The sequence below is a fragment of the Phragmites australis genome, chromosome 10, assembly GCF_958298935.1.
Source record: "Phragmites australis chromosome 10, lpPhrAust1.1, whole genome shotgun sequence".
Lineage (NCBI taxonomy): Eukaryota > Viridiplantae > Streptophyta > Magnoliopsida > Poales > Poaceae > Phragmites > Phragmites australis.
Window position 1 is genome coordinate 9,406,246 of NC_084930.1, and position 17,642 is coordinate 9,423,887.

General features: G+C 42.8%; 1 protein-coding gene across 1 annotated transcript; it reads left to right on the forward strand.

Moving 5' to 3' along the window:
- Window positions 1-16,631: 16,631 nt before the first annotated feature.
- Window positions 16,632-17,382, forward strand: LOC133931162 (multiprotein-bridging factor 1c-like). Its single transcript, XM_062377975.1, has one exon. The coding sequence runs from the start codon at window positions 16,688-16,690 to the stop codon at window positions 17,156-17,158; it is 471 nt and encodes a 156-aa protein (XP_062233959.1). The 5' UTR covers window positions 16,632-16,687; the 3' UTR covers window positions 17,159-17,382.
- Window positions 17,383-17,642: the final 260 nt, after the last annotated feature.

A 17,642-nucleotide genomic window follows, 5' to 3' on the forward strand; every position in this document is an offset into this window, starting at 1 on the left:
GCCGCTTCTCACCCACCAGTTAACCTGGTGATGACTGAACAACCGGGAGAACTTCTTCATATGGACACTGTTGGTCCATCTTGGGTTCGTTCAGCATGTGGAAAGTGGTATGTACTTCTCATTGTTGATGACTACTCTTGCTATTCTTGGGTGTTCTTTCTTATAAGCAAGGATGAGGTGTATTAACACTTTTGGAGCTTAGCTTTGAGATTGTTCAAGGAACTCTCTGGTGCATTGAGAGCTATCCATAGTGATAATGGCATCGAGTTCAAGAACTCTCTCTCTTTGATGCTTTATGTCTTGACCATGGCATTAAGTATCAATTTTCTGCCTCACGTGTTACTTAAAAGAATGGCGTGGTTGAAAGGAAAAATCAAACTTTGTTTGAGATGGCTAGGATGATGCTCGATGAGCATAGGACTCCTAGCAAGTTTTAGGCAAAAACAATTAGCATAGCTTGTTATATCTCAAATCCAATTTTTTTTGCGCTCGGTTTTGAATGTGACTTCTTATGAGTTGCTCTTTGGGATGAAGTCGAAGGTTTCTCACTTGAGAATTTATTGTTGTTGTTGCTTCATCCTAAAGCGTGGCAATCTTAATAAGTTCGAGTTGCGTTTTTTTGATGATATTTTTATGGGTTATTTGATACATGACCATGCTTATAGGTTTTATAATCTTGACACTAACACCCTCATGGAGTCATATGATGTGACCTTTGATAAATCAAACCCTTGTGCTAGCCCTGTTCTTGATTGTGCAGGTGATCAAGAGATGAGTGAAAGCATCTTCGTAGATAGCAACCTTCCAGCTCTCAGTGATGATGAAGATGATCAACTAATTTAGAGCTGGCTCCTGCCTCTTCGACACCAGCAAAAGGTCTTGCAACCTCTACTTCCACTTTAGCTACTTTCGAACCTGCACCAGCATTGTTTGAGGGGGAGATCTTCTCATAGCGGGAGGCTCCTCAACACATTCAGCGGATACATCCCCCATAGCTGATGATAGGTGATCTTGGTGAAAGGGTAATAATATCTAAATCTACTCAACATGCTCATTTCAAAGATGATGCGCTTGTTGCTTCTTTTGAGCCCTATGATCTTGGGCATACACTTTCTGATTCAAATTGGATTGAAGTCATGCATGAAGAAATGAAAAACTTTGAGAGAAAACAAGTTTGGGTCATCGTAGAACCACTCCCAAATATTCATATCATATGCACCAAATGGGTTTTCAAGAAACAAGCAGAGGGAGGATGGGTCTGTAGTTAGAAACAAAGCTAGACTTATGGCCTAAGGTTTCACTCAAATAGAGGAGATAAACTTTGGAGAGGCATTTACACCAGTAGCTAAATTAGAAGCTGTTAGGATCATCCTTGCATTTTCAGCATTCAAGGGTTTCAAGTTGCATCAAATGGATATCAAGAGTGTTTCCTAAATGGGTTTACAGAGGAAGATGTATTTGTTAAGTAACCCCTTGGTTTGAGCACCCCAAATACCAACATAGAATATACAAGCTTCAGAAGACTTTGTATGGGCTTAAGCAGGCGTCTAGAGCTTGGTATGATAGACTCAAGTCCTTCTTGTTAGAACATGGATATGTGATAGGGTCGGTGAATAAAACTTTGTTTACCTTAAAGCATGACAATGATTTTCTACTTGTCCAGATATACGTGGATGATATCATTTTTTGTGGCTCTTCTCATGCTTTTGTGGCCAAGCTTGCAGAAACTATTAGCATGGAATTCGAGATGTCGATGATGGGCAAGCTCAACTTCTTCTTTGTACTTCAAATCAAGCAAAACAAGCAAGTTACATTCGTCCACCAGACGAAGTATACCAAGGATCTGCTGAAGAAGTTTGATATGAGCGATGCAAAGCCCATAGCGACACCGATGGCTACTTCGATCGCACTTGATCCTAATAAAGATGGTGAGCGGTAGAGCATCGGGAGTACATGAGCATGATTGGCTCCTTCCTGTACTTAACGACAATAAAACCTGACATCCACTTCGTCGTATGTTTGTGTGCTCGCTTCTAAGCATCACAAATGACATCTCATTGCCAAGCGGTGAAGCGTATCTTAAGGTGTCTCAAACACACCCTTGAGTATGATCTTTGGTTTTCTATATCTCCTTCGCTCTCTCTTAAAGGTTTTTTTATGCCAACTTTGCTGATTGTAGGATTGATAGGAAGAGTATCTCTAGTGCTTGTCATTTCTTAGGTACCTCTCTTGTTTGTTAGTCTTCTCGCAAATAGTCTAGTATTCTTTAATCAACTATTGAAGCTGAATATGTTGCTGGCGCTAGCTGTTGTCTTAGATTTTGTGGATGATTGCTACTTTGACAGATTTTGGGTTAAATTTTAAGACTGTGTCACTTTTTGTGTAACAACACTAATGGCATAAGCTTAGCCAATAATACAGTTCAGTACTCCAGAACCAAACACATAGATGTGATATTCCATTTTTTATGAGACCACAATAAGAAGGGAGACATTGACTTGAGATACACAGATACCCAACACCAGCTTGTAGATATCTTTATCAAACCTCTAGATGCAAACAAGTTTGTTTTTCTGAGGGGGGGAGCTTGGAGTGTGCCATTCCTATGATATTGTGTAAGGGGGAGTTGTTATTGTACATGTTTTATCTTATTTTTATTGCATTTGCATTGCAAAGCATTATATAAGATAATCATAGTAGTTGAGCTTTAACTTGTATGTCTTTAATATTTTCAGTTGATAGTCTTGACTTTGGACTGAGTTGAGTAGTTGCGTGGAACAAACTTTTAAACTTAGGCTCCTCTTTATGCTCTGACATGAAACATTTTAATCAAGCTAGCTTTCCTAAATATGTCATTTGACAAATTTATGAATCATGTAGCTGATGAAATGCTACATTCTTGATCACCAGGTTCGTAATTGTTTTGGCTTAGTCAATACTTGTGTTAAGACTGGTTTGATAAATATCTTACTATAAGCTTCTTGGTTCAAGATAGTGGATTGGAAAATATTGCGCTATATTTTCTGTCTTTATCAAATATTTAGCTTATGATAGAATCTTGGGGGAACTTGTGTTCCTTATATCGTAAAGATATTACTTGACTTGATCTCACAAAACTTAATAATTTATGAAATTTTAATAATCTTGAGCAATCAAGTTTCTTGTGATAAGTTGTGATCCAATACGGTTGTTTTGATGTCTCGAGGTGTTTCCTGTACCCGGTCGTGCGACACTTCACTTGGATAAGAGGCAACTTCAGGATAAAATGAATTACAAAGAACTGTACCTAATGTTCAATTTTTTTAATCTCTTGATCTAACTAACTCTTGATTTCCTATGTGAGCGTTTGCAAAGTCTACTGTCATGAATGTTTGTTTGCCTAGTTCGAGATTGAAGTTTACTAGTTCTTAATGCTTATATTGTCTCAGCACGAGTGGATGCTTATGTGGTAATCACTTTTACCATTATTCAGCTATGTAAACTTAAATACACTAACAATTCTTTAGGTTTAGCTTGTGTAGCTTCATACTCTTTTGTCACTGTTTCTTTTTGAGCCTTTGTGTGATTGAGAACTCCACCTTCTACTCTCCATAGCCCTTTGACGTTTCTAGCATTTGTAAATATTTTATGGTATACTAGTGGAAGCTCATTAGGATCGCATTTTCATGCATTGCATGCTGTTTTACTCTTGATGTTTGCATTGCCGAATGGGGGAAAATATGCACTAAGCCACAAAGAACAATCTTGCATAATGAAAAGAGGAGACAAATTCTGGAGGTGCATTCATCAAATGAGAGTTTTTGAGCTTTTATTGCGATTTTGCCTTGTCTTTGTTTTTCTTCGCGCGTCTGCAATCTTTCTTATACATAGTGACCTCTTTTGCTCTTTCTTTAGTTTTTTGGTCACTTGGATGAACTCCTTTTGTTGTAATCTTTTCAAAACCAGAATTATCAATGCACTCATCAAGGGGGAGATTGAGAAACCAAATTGAAATATGGCTTGGTTTATATATGATGAGTGATTGACAAGGTTGTTGATTGGTTTACTGAGTTTTGGTATTGTATAAGCATGGTTGTGCTTGTCTATGCTTGAGACTAACGAAAGATATTGGAGTCAAAGTTTTTGTCTCTGAGCCAGGGAAAATACATTCACCGGATGGTCCGGTGCTTGGGATTTTGACCACACCGGATGGTTCAGTGTTCAGATAAAGTTCACATCGGAGCATTTCAATTCAGAGAATTTGGAGTGTTCACAAGGTGGTACGGTGTTTGAGTGAGGAGTACATCAGAATATTTTCCAAAAGAAGTTGAAATGGCATTTCTAGTGGCTGTACACACCGAATGGTCTGGTGATGAGCAGTGTGCACACCGAATGCTTCACTGGAGTATTTTCCAGGAGATGGTGCAAAATAGCTTGTCTTGTGTGATTATGCACACTGGATGGTCCGATGTTTGATGGTGTGAACACCGGATGCATCACCGGAGCATTTTCCAGGATATGGTGCAAAATGGCTTGTCTGGTGTGATTATGCACGCCGGATGATTCGATGTTTGACGGTGTGAACACCGGATGCATCACTGGAGCTTTTTCCAGAAGGATTTCAAAGGAGATAGGACTTGTACACCTAATGGTCCAATGATCAGAGGCGTTACACATTGGAACATCTGGTGTTCACAAATTTTTTGGGATGAGTTCTTTTGACTGAGAATTCTTGATTTTGACTAATTGGATATGGAATTGAAGAAACGCATTTGCTTGTCTTATGATGTGCAGGTGATGGACGCATCTTGACGGTCGACAGCGGGATGATCGGGCTAAGCGGGGCACTTGGTGCCAGATGATCAAAGAGATCAGGCATAGTCAAAGGTGATTCTAGCTATATACATGTAGATCAAGCAAAGCATGAGAAGATAGATGAAGATGGCACGTTGATAAAGTCAAGTGAAAGTGATGCCGGTAGGGATGACAACAGGTCGGGTCGGGTGGAGCAAAACAACACCCAACTCGAAACCCGACATTCCCAACCTGACCTAAGCCTGAAACAGCCAACGAGCAAAATATAAGACCTGCATCCGCACCCGTCGGGCGCCCATCGGGTTTCAGGCCCCCGTTGGGTCAAAGAGCCTTGTCCTGTTGCGGCGGCTGGGAGGCTGGGGAGGGGCGGCGGGGAGGCCAAGTAAGGGCGGTAGGGAGGCAATGGCCCGTGGAAGGGTGGCGTTGTGGCTGGGCAGGGAGGAGGGCGATGGCGTGGAGGAAGGGCGGACGGGCAGGGAGGCCGAGGAGGGGCGGTGGGGATGTGTTGTGGGTGGTGGGGAGGCGGTGGCCGGCTGGGGAGGGCGGGGTAGCGAGCCTGTGGCGTGGAGGCAGGGTGGGGAGGCCGGGGAGGGGCGGTGACCAAGTTAGGAGGACGGGAGGCCATGGAGGCGAGGTAGTTGGACCGAGAGGGAAGGCCAAGGAGGGGCGTCACCGCCCGAATCTAGAGAGAGCACTCACCCATTGTCACCAACAGGAGAGAGAGAGCGCGCTTAGACAGAGAGAGAGAGGCGAGAGAGTGAGGGAGGTGAGGGTCTGAGGGATGCCGGACCACGTGACGTGGTGAAAGAAAGAAGAGGAGAGAGGGATGGGCCGGGATCCCATGGGTCACCCACGTGGCCAAGTAGAAATCCGAACCCGACCCTCCAGACCCATGGGAGGGATTTTACACCTGAACCCGCAACCTACGGGGACCTGAACCCATGGGCTTGATTCCCATCCCTAGATGCCGGTGCAACTTGCAAGTGAGATAGAGGCCTGAGGGAGCGGAAACGGGAGAGACTTATCAGCGGTCAAGATCGCAAGATGGAGTACACATGTCAACATTATAAGGCCTGCTTAAGGTGTAAGCAAGTGATGGCGAGTCACGCTTTGACAAGCATACAAAGCGGTTTCGCGGTTTGGTCTCAAAACCGTAGGAAGGATGGAAATGCATGTGGCATCATCATGAGGCTTACGTTGAGACAAAGCTAAGTCATGAAGGTGCCACGATCGTTCAATGGACGAAGAAAAAGTCGGACGAAAATGCCTTCGGTGGTAGGTAGGAGCGCATTGGAAGAGAGGAGCAAGAAAGGAATAAGTAAACTTTGGGGCTAAGGAAGGTCCTAAGGCCTATAAATAGAGGAAGGGGGCAATGTTAGCATCTTGAGCAAGCCATTTGAGAATTGTGTCCTAGGGTTTAGAAGTGAGAGAGATGAGTGCTTAGCCTATGTGTTAGGTGAGAGCTTTTGTATGCAAAAATACTTTATAATCCACCAAAATTAGGGCGTTCCTTTACAAGAAATGAAGTTTATGTTTACTCTTATGCTTGTGTTCATCACATTCTAGTTGTCCTCTCCTGGTTCCCTTGCAGTTTGCATATTTTCAGTATTTATGATGATTTTCATTTTTGTTGAAGAGCTTCAATTTTCTATCGTGTTAGAGTTGTTCTTCTTGTTGCTAGAGGGATAAGATTCTTATATGAGTTGGTCTTGAACTATCCCCCACCTCTAGATGCATCAACTTCAAGAGTTTCTTCACCGGTGCCTGAATCAGTGGATCTAAGTGTTCCCATCTTTTTGCGAGTTCTTGATAGCCATGACACTTGGATTGATCTTATACAAAACCTAGAGTTCAGAACTATCCATTGGAGCCATGGTTTTTGACAATATGTTTAATGTGTGTTATGTTTCTCGGTTTTTAGCTTTCGTGGTTTTGTTTTGAGGTACGTTGGGTGAGAAATTGGGATAGACCATCCAAGAAATTGGTGAGGTTCTATTCACCCCCTCTAGCCGTCTTTCTCAGTCCTACAATAACCAATCACAATCTTAACTCTTGCATCCGTTCATGCGACCTTAGATTCGGTTAACCAAATAGAAGCTCAGCTCGACGTATCCACGGAGATACAATCAACCAAATACTATTTTTTTCAAAAAATATGACTTCGCTCAGCCTATTTCCTCTCGATCTACATATACGGTCCATACGGACAACCAATCACATCCTAAGCTACTACGTGTAGAATGACGAAAATAAAAAGGGGCAATTGTATATTTGTCCCAACTTTGATCTCTAATTGCTTGTTTGCCCCTGCCCCCCCCCCCCCTTTTTTTTACTTTGTACCATTGCTCCTACTTTTTCGAACGGGACATTCTATTTCCCTTACTGTGTCCATGCATTTAACGGTGTTAAGTCAGCATCCAAGAGACATTTCGGCCCTTTCACCATCTTTTATATTATTTTAGTGTTAAAAGGAGTCACCAAGTTCAACTCTTAAAATCATGAAATTACCACGTTAATCGAAAAACAGAAAAGTATCAAGATCACTCATTTTGTTATAAATATCTAATGGTCTAGGATAAACCAAAAGTCCATATCAAATACGATTAATAAATAGCTAAATTCAGAATTAAAAATTATAAAAAAAAACAACAGTTCGATTTCCATATAGTTTGGGAATCAAAATATCTAAATAAATAGTCTAGATAAAATAAAATAAATAGAATAGAAAAATGGACCCATATCAAATATAGTATAAGAAAAAATCAAATTATTATAAAAAACAAATAACTAAATGAAGAGTCCATGTAAAATACAATTAATAAAAATTTATCGTGAAAAAATATTGCATCTAGGCTAACCACGCTATTAGTGTGGCCAAACTTACTAATTGCTCCTATGATTAAATGGAATTTGCATATTTGGACCTATTTTGATAGCATGAGGCCCTTCACAATGTTGAAGTGAAGCCAAAAAATTTGGGCCCCACCGAGCATCATTTGGCATTATGGATAAAAGTGGGTATCCAATGGGTAGTTTTGGGTCACTATTTAGTTTATTTTTTAACTTAATTAAGTGGCAATAAATCTCTAATTCATTTTTGCAGTTTTGAATCGATCCAATGACAATTTTTTTTTACAAAACTTACATTCCTATTTGTCATCATGCTTCACATGCCATAGCAGTGAGCAATCACTCGTGGGACTCACCAGAGGATTAAAAAAGAAAAAAAAATTGACACACCTTATCTTCCTCTTCCTCACCAAGGTTGTCAGGATCCCGATACGGATCCTAGAATCTTACAATCCTACAATACTACGAAGTCAAAATGATAATAATCTCACCATATATCCTAAATTCATAGTATCATGATCCTAGACGAGAGTTATATACGATCCCACCGAATCGTTAAGATCCTACATAGGATCCTAATCCTAACAACAAACTTTATCAACATCTGAAATTAGGTAACATCTATGCATAATTAAGTTTTATTAGTTTAACCTGACATTTTTTATTATTAGTTTAATCTGACATATTTTATTAGTTTATATTTTCATAACCTATGTTTAATGATGTTTTATACTTGTTAAAAGTATTTTAAATATAAAAATAAATTAAACTTTAAAAATAAAAATCACATAAGATAGTGGTCCTACGATCCGATCGTGCTCAATAAAAAATGATCCTACCTAGGATCCCGATCCTGAAAACCTTATTCCTCACGCAGTCACACATGCACATGACTTTCGTTTCTCTTTCCCCATCTCATGTAGATGCAGTGCCGCTCAAATCCACCGCAAGCGGTGGCGGATCTCGCCGCTGGCCACCAAAAAACGAACTACCTTGCTGCCCCAATGCTACTATCCTGTTTTTCCATACGTTGGATATAGTTTGCATATATTTCCAACCCACGTCGCTTTGCAGAACTACTTTAGCCCACGCCACGTCCGCTTCTCCTCCAGCTCGTTGCTCCATCCGGCCGCGCTACTCCTCCCGCCTCGCGCCCGCTGCTCCTTCCACCCGCGCAGCTCCCAGTGGGAGCTGGAGAGGCGCGCACGCCCGTAGTGGCTTCTGGCCCCATGCGCCTAGCCCGAGCCGCGCCCCAACGTACACTCCACCGCCTCCTGCACCCGCCTCCCTGGCTCGAAGGGTTGAGGAAGAGAAAGGGGGAATGGGCAAGCAATGAAGGGAAACACATAAGCCATGATGGCATTTTAGTCTTTTCTCTGGCTTACTCAATTTTCCATTGAATTCTTTCTTTCTTCTTAATTCCATAAGTTGGGCATGATTATACGGCGGCAAACAAGGGGCAAAAGGTGCTTTCAACTTAAAAAAACAAGGGCAATGATGCAAAGTTGAAAAAAATGAGGGTAAACAAGAAGTTAGTTCCAAAGTAAGACGCACGTGAAATTATCCTAAATAAAAAGGAAATGACGAAAATGAAAAAAATGTTGCAGTGGTTAGGGGTGACAAAGAGGCGGGATACTTCTCCGCGGGTTTTAGGCCCGATAAGGATAGGTTTAGATATGAAATTCGTCCAACGAAACCATCCGATTAACCCGAATCGAGTTTGAGTCAAATTTTTCAGTGTCCACGGCCCCAAAATTGCACACCCCGTGGGTTCCTTTCTGCTGCTCCTTTCTCTCGGTCTCTCCTCCCACGATCCATCCCTCTCTCACGGTCTCTCTATCTCCTCTCATGATCTCTCTCTCCTCTCACAGTCGGAGCGGTGCCTTCCTTCGACGGATCCGGAGGCCGTGGCAGCTACATCTGGCAGCGCGCGTGGTGGCGAGTGACGACCGCCCGTGTGTAGGCTGTGACGGCGGCGCTAGCAGTCGACGCGCGAGGTTGGAGGCGCTAGCGTTGACGGTCCGCATGGCAGATCGGAAGGAGGGCTCGCCGATGGGGGTAGATATGGAGCCCAACATCGACGGTATCGCTGGCGGATCTGTCTCCCTCGTAGAAAATCCCGCCATGGTTCAACACGGCTTCAGTGAAGACGTTCTCCGTCGGCCGGACGACCTCGGTTGGCGGGAACAGCGATGGTGACGGTAAGGTGCGGCCCGTCGCGGGCTGCAGTACTACTTCAGCGACCGATACGACCTCATCCGCTTCGTCATGCTCGCCAAGCAGTCCGGCCTTTACGTCCACCTCCCCATTAGCCCCTGCGTCTGAGCAGAGTTGAACTTTGGGTGTGCAACATTCATCTCTTCATGCATTCTGGCCTCCAGTGCTTCTTGATTTCTTAGCTTGTTCTGGCATGGATGATGCAGTGGCTTTCCCGTGTGGCTCAAGTATGTCCCCGGCATCAGCTTCCGGACTGACATGGATGATGCATTCTGGCCTCCAGTTGCTTATCGATTTCTTAGCTGGTTCTGGCATGGATGATGCAGTGGCTTTCCCGTGTGGCTCAAGTCTTTTTCGGGTGATTATGTGTATGTGTAAGAACTTTGGAGAAGAGTTTGTTTATGCATCTTTCAAGCTAAAACTCAAATGGAATCACTAAATTTTGTGATTTGTTGGGGAGGGGGAGGGGCTTAAATTTTGTGGGGTTTTTTTTTTTTTGCCTTCTTTGCTACTGCTCCTCTCAATTCCAACACCGGCGATGGCCCGTCGGACGAATCCCTCTATCAGCTAAGTTGTGTGACGTCGCAACAGCCATCGATGCCTGCCAGGGCGGGCACAGGGGAGGCCGTCCCCAACGCTACCGACGCGGACGAGCAGACCATTTGGGAAATGATGGTCGTGGGTTTCGGTCGCCGATGGGTCTCGGTCCCCGTCGGGGCTGGGTCATTCCGCACCCGATAACAATTTCAGAGCTAGGTAAGCTTGAGAACTTGTGTGTCGGGTCGGGTGCGTTCTTGCTTCATCCGATCTCTATTTGATCTGTTGTCGCATTTAGCAATGGCTGAATTATGAAATGGAGCCAACTTGAAATTTACCTTTTGTAGATACATCAATGAGATATTACTAAATATGTGGTTAGAAGTTTGTCAAATAGCTCAAACTATCAATTTTTCAAACCAGGAAGATAGCTTAATGTTTTATAGGGATGACAATCCTACCTGTGAGTTCGGGTACTCGTGGGTATTATGCCCGATGGGCGCGGGCACGGATCTGAGTTTTCCTCACGGGCATGACGGGTTGGGTATTTTAAATCGCCCATAACTATTCACGGGTATACCTATTAAGCACGCCACAACCCAATACTTTTAGCCTAAATCATTTCATATAACCCTACCTCTTCAGTCTTCACTTAGCCTATCTCAGAGCATGCACAAGCGTAGCAGAGAGTCAGAGACTCCACACCACCTTGCCCTCAGGTGCCAGTCCAGCCGCCAACCGTCCACCCCCGGTCGTGCCCCGTCCCCGAGCGCTTCCCTCGCTCACGAGCTTCGTCTCCAGGCCGCCTGTACCTGAGTGCCGCCCTCGGTCGCCCCCTTCCCTAAGCGTCATCCCCGACCAGCCCCTGTCCCCGAGCGCCGCCACTGGCCATCGCTGTACCCGAGCACCACCCTTGGCTCCCCCTTCGCCAAGCGTTGCTCGACAGCTGATGTCCCTGAGTGCCGCCCTCGACGGACCTTGTCCCCGCAGGGGACCCGTAGATTTTGGGTACCCGATAGGCACAGGCACGGGTATAATATTGTGCCCGTCACCCTTTACGGGCGCGCTCGGGTAACCCGTTCGGGTCCTGGGTCGAGCACAGTTCTGCTTCGCCCGCACTCAATTCGACCCGTTGCCATCCCTAATCTGGCAGTTTAACTCTAAGGAATAATATAGCTCTCAATCTTTATATTGGATTGTTAATTTCAGAGGAGTAATGCATTTTTATGTTCCAAGTTTATAGAAGATTCATATTCCCCTTAGATATCACTTTTTCCTCTGGTCGGTTCTGTTTCGTCCGCACCCGATCTGATCTGTTGCCATCCCTAATATGATAGTTTGACTCTAAGGAACAATATAGCTCTCAATCTTTATATAGGATTGTTAATTTCAGAGGAGTTGTGCATTTTTATATTGCAAGTTGATGGAAGATTCATATTCCCCTTAGATATCACTTTTCCCTCTGATTGTTGTCCACAAATAAAAACTTATCTAACCTGAGTAAGAGGCAATTTGTGAAGGATATATCTTGCTTATTCTGATAAGAATTAGAGTTAGTTTAACATTTATTCTTTGATTCCGATATTGCTACACAGTTATGGTCTGTTCTATCGGAAATAATGGGAGTACAAATAGTTGGATCATATGAAAATGTAGCTAAATATTAGATTAGTGATGAAAAATACATTGTAGTTAATATGGTTAGTTCAGCTGGCCTTTGGGCATTATGGAAACTAAGGAATTCCTTGTGCTTTGTGCTGGTATTGTGGAGTGGGATGCCTCAATTTTAGCGCTCTATGTTGATTATGTTGCAGAACTGGAATGTGCTTTGTCCGAAAGTACGGTAGAGTGGAAGAGAAGACTGGAGCGCTGAGACAGTATTTGAACATGGCAATCAGGCTGCTGAACTGCTGAAGGGTAACTCTCAACCGGTGGTTGTCCAAGGCTGGAGTTTTGGAGAGAGGTCAGATCTGTCTACTGGAGAGGCTAGCATGAAGATGAGGATGGCAACAGCAAGGTCGGGATTCTGGAGTCTCAAGCGATGTGTGAAGAATACTCTACTGGAAAACGAGGGAGGAGATGGCTCAAGCAACATCGTCTGAAAGATCTATTGGCTGTTGTAGGAAAAATGAACAGGAGTTGTTGAGCTTTCATTTTTCTATCTATTTCAGACTATAGATGTTAGATGGTGTGGGTGTCAGGTGCTTTTCAGCCTAGCTTATATATGCATTAACTAAGAATCTATTTGGCAGAGTTTTCAGAGCAGTTTCTTGACTGGAATCATGGGGGCTATGCGAAACAGCAGCTTTCAGCTTTTAGCTCTCTGAGTGAAATCCGTAGTAGTGATTCTCTGAAATGAACTAGAAGCTAAGGAGCTGAAAAAAAAACAGCTTCCCCTAATTCACTTTCCGCACAGAATTATTTCCTCTATATAGTTTATTCTAGAAAATCACTGTCAGCCACAAAATCACTTCCCCTACAGAATCACTCTCTGCAGAGAATTTGAATAAGGAAAAGCTCTACCAAATATACCTAATTTATATGGCTCACTTGCTTCGGATGAGATCGGGGAATAAAAAGCCCTTTAATTCTAATAAAATGGAGAAAATGAAATTACATGTAGCCAGCAAAACTGAAATTCAAATAAAAAGGTCTCCCTCCCCTATTTTCCAGAACCGTGGATGAAATCACCTACATCTTTCAATGAAAAGTTCGGGTCGCCCTGGTGGCTAAATTGGTTTGCTAAAATAAAAGCTGAAATATACATATGTACTAGAGTAATGATATAGGACATAAAAAATGATACTTTGGATCGTGTATCTAAGCCTTACTAAGATGGATCTATCTTCACATCAAGTGACTGAGATTTTGCTTTTATCTCAGTCAATTTTTTTAACCGTTGTAACATCTCTGAAGAACTAATACAACAAGCAAAAAATACTTATTGCAACATGTGAGAAAATATATCCGTTTCTTTAATGTTGCACCATAGACAAAGAAGCTGCAACCAACATAAATAACCATTGCAACAAATAAGAAGAACAATTGCAACATATGAAAACACCTATTGCAACATACAATAATACCTAATGCAACATATTCAAAAATATGTAAAACTGTCACAACATACAAAAATAACTATTGCAACATACAACAATACCTATTGCAACAAAAAAAATCTATTACAGCAAATACAAAAATACGAATAACTATTGCAACATAAAAAAAAATCGACCGAGAGATAAGCAAAATGTCAAGCGACTGAGAACTAGCAAATCTGTATTAAGATTCGAGAATAAGAGGCTTGCGAGGTGTAATGACAAATTGTAATACGTGAATTGAAGTTTCACATATACTAGATCTGTTCTTTTTTACTTGTCGTTTAGGATATGGATACGATCTTCAGTGCATGCTTTTGGCCGTTGCTTTTTCCAAACATTTGTTATTGAAAGTTTTTGAAAATATATTTATTTAAAAGTGTTTTCCATGATCATTTTCATGCAATAAATTTTAATACTTTGTGTACATTAGTAGAGAAAATTTATAAACTTTGATTGCACGCATTCCTAGATGATATCTATTTGAGAATGGAGAGATTATTGACCAACACTTTGGCAATTGGTCAGTGACTGAGTTTCTATTGTTAAATATTGGTTAAGTAATAAAAAGTAGGAATCTATTGAAAAGCTCTATATAATCAACTTTTATATAATTCAAAGTTTCGTATGTGAATGATAATACTGTTTAACATGGAACGCATGCAGAGAATTCAACCGATGAAACATAAATTGATTAGAATTAATACCAAATTTTTTCTGCTGGTATATTTTTTTAATTTACAATCACGACCCTACCTTTTCCAAGTACAATATTGCAGAGCCTGTAGCAAAATTAAGAGGGGGTGACTGGTATCGGTGGAGGCAATGGCCAAGCTGATATCCACGGCGGCGCTAGGCGGGTTGCACACATATTGTGCGAGTCCTCGGCTCGGCTCTGCCCCTTGCCCTGCGAGATCATCTGAACCATGATTGTATTTCAGTTTTGATCCACGTGCCAATCCATGCATATTGTGTCGGCTCTATTCCTCTCAAAAAAAAAAGAGAGAAAGAAAAATCATGTCCACGATCCGTATTGCGGTTATGATGGATAAGCTAGTCATCCTTATGCCAACGAAAGCTTGGAGGAAACGTCGATTCATTAAGATGTTTTGCAGACCGTTAATGAAAGGGGACCATTTTTGGATGCTTGCCATTGTCAAGAAATTTACAACAGTTCGTTTCAGCTCATGGTTTCCAAACGTACCACGCTTTTAACTTTGTTATCGTAAAGTAATATTTTTGAGTTTTCACCTAGCGTGTTCCGGAAAAGAAAACAATTTCTGCCACTCTTTTGTAAGGAAGAGTTTACGCAACTGTTTGGTTGGAGCGTAATATTAGATATGTTATGACTAAATATGGTCAAATGGGCCGTTCGTGCCGGTCCGGCACGGGTCTGACTCGGCACGGTCCAAACGGCCCATCTACAGTAACGAGCCATGCCGTGCTGGCCCGCGTGCCTTCTCCTTGGCCCACGGCACGGTCCATCGGTGATCGTGCCGTGCTGGACCGGTCCAGGCACGATTTTGGCCCGACGGCCCGGTCGGTCCGACGGGCCGAAATAGATATAAAAAAATATAAAAAAATAATATATATATATAATATATAGAAAATAGATAAAAAAATATTTAAAAATAGCTAAAAATTAAAAATATAAAAAAAAATAGAAAATACGTGCCGGGCCGTGCCGTGCCGGCCCGTCGTGCCGCACGCTCGGCCCAGGCACGGCCCGTGGCCTCGTGCCGTACCGGCCCGGCCCGTCGGTGATCGGGCTGTGCCGTGCCTCGGGCCGACCCAGTAGGCACGGCCCATTTGAACGTCTTTAGTTATGACCATCTATGTTTGGTTAGGTGAATATGATGATTTAATTTTGTGTTTGTACGAGAAACAATGACGGATGGTATTAGAATAATTAACTAATCTATATGTCTTAATTTCAAATAATAATAGTTAACTATACACTAATCAACACCTATCAATACTAATCTTACTGTATTAATTACTAATTAAGAATAAAATATACTAATTATACTAATTGTATTCTAATCGACACACCAATTGTACACTAGTCAACCCATTAACACGTATGTAACATAAGCTTACAGTAAAAAAATATTAATTAGTAATACAGCATACTAATTATCATGATTAGAAAAGACGAATGACCCATCCAACTAAAAAAATCAGTTCACTCTATCAACATTTGTAAAAAATATTCCTCAAAATTAAATAACCATATCCATCATCACTGATCAAACACACCCTTACTTCCCCACGAGGCCACGAAGCATTTGTGGTCAGAGTCGTCAAGTATTCTGAAGAAATTTTTATATATATATTTTTAAATATTTCAAGATTATATATTCATTTAAAAAATAATAAGATCTACTCTACCATCGTCCGTTTAACAAGCGATGATAAGTTCTTGCACGTTGAATGAATGGGACTTTGTGAGCCCGGCTGCTAGCTAATTTAATAACCGAAGAGAGGAAGATCTCGACTGTTTAGCGGACGAGAAACACAAATATCGCCCACCTACCGAACGATATATTTGTATCGTCCACCTACTGGACGACATATTTGATTTAATTCAATTACAAAAATATATGTATAATTAGTTTTTTAATATAGATTTTGTAATTTGAAAAATTAAAAAATATTACATATTCATTCGGTAAAAAATAGTAGTTGTGCGTATGGTTATCCTAATGGTTCATTCCATCCTTAATTTTAGTTGGATATTATTTTGTTGATATTTCTTTATTTAGTTAGTGTAAAAGTGTGTGAATTTTTTTATATAAAGTGACTTTTTTAAATACGAAATCTAATTTATCAAATAATAATAATTATAAAACACAAATATCATATCACCCAACATAATATTATACGAGACATTCGGTCCTAGCTGGGCCGGGCCTTTCCGTGGGCGCCAATTCTTTGACCGGGAAAGGCTTCCCGTTTTCCGTGGCACTCAAGTCTCTGTAACCAGTCCGTAGCCGTCCGTTCCCCTCTCCTGCTAAAATCAACGGTTCAGATGCAACAAAACTATCTCCCGGAACCTTCCAGAACACACGGACCTCCATTTCAGGAACCTTCCCGACGGCCATTGCCACCTTAAGTCCTCTATATACGCCTGCACCTCCTCCCTTCCCATCATCCAGACTTCCAGAGAGATCAGAGCGAGAGAGAGAGCAATGCCGACGGGGAGGCTGAGCGGCAACATCACCCAGGACTGGGAGCCGGTGGTGCTGCGGCGCACGAAGCCGAAGGCGGCCGACCTCAAGTCGACGAAGGCGGTGAACCAGGCGCTGCGGTCGGGCGCGTCGGTGGAGACGGTGCGGAAGGCGGCGGCAGGCACGAACAAGCACCCCTCGGTCTCGGCGGCGGTGGTGCCCGCGCGGAAGCTGGACGAGACGACGGAGCCGGCGGCGGTGGAGCGCGTGGCAGCGGAGGTGCGCGCGGCGATCCAGAAGGCGCGCGTGGCCAAAGGGTGGAGCCAGGCGGAGCTGGCGAAGCGCATCAACGAGCGCGCGCAGGTGGTGCAGGAGTACGAGAGCGGCAAGGCCGCGCCCATGCAGGCCGTGCTCGCCAAGATGGAGCGCGCGCTCGAAGTCAAGCTCCGCGGCAAGGCGGTCGGCGCGCCCTTGGCGGCCGGAGCCAAGTGATGGTCCGTGGCTGCTTACGCCTTTCTGAACTCTGACTCCTTATGTGACTGAATTCGGCGGTGAATCCGATGTGCTGTTTGCGTTGTGGGCTGGGCTTGTGGATCAATGATGGGGATGTAAATCCGTAGGGCATGTGCAGTGATTTCTACAAATTTCGGGCGAACTTGTTGCTAAGTCTGATGGTAATGACAAGTGGTTAAGATTTGGTGATTACTGATTTCGAATCGTTTGCTTTTGATACGAGTTCTCTGACGAATTACTCTGTTGGTCCGCTTTTGAGGTCATGTATGCTCTGCTGGCTCTGTTCGTTCGTCACAGACTGTACAAGTGATTTCCATGTCCCGAGATGATGGGTTGCTTCTTACGATACCAACTTTCGTCCAGTTGTTTCTCTATGGGGTCTGGCAGTCTGCTTTTTTATTCCACTGAACAATATTCAGAGTTCAAGTGATCAGACATGTTCAGAAACTTTCGTCTAGACTCC

Coding starts and splice junctions, on each gene's coding strand:
- LOC133931162 (XM_062377975.1), top strand. CDS start 16,688: ATGCCGACGGGGAGGCTGAGCGGCAACATCACCCAGGACTGGGAGCCG.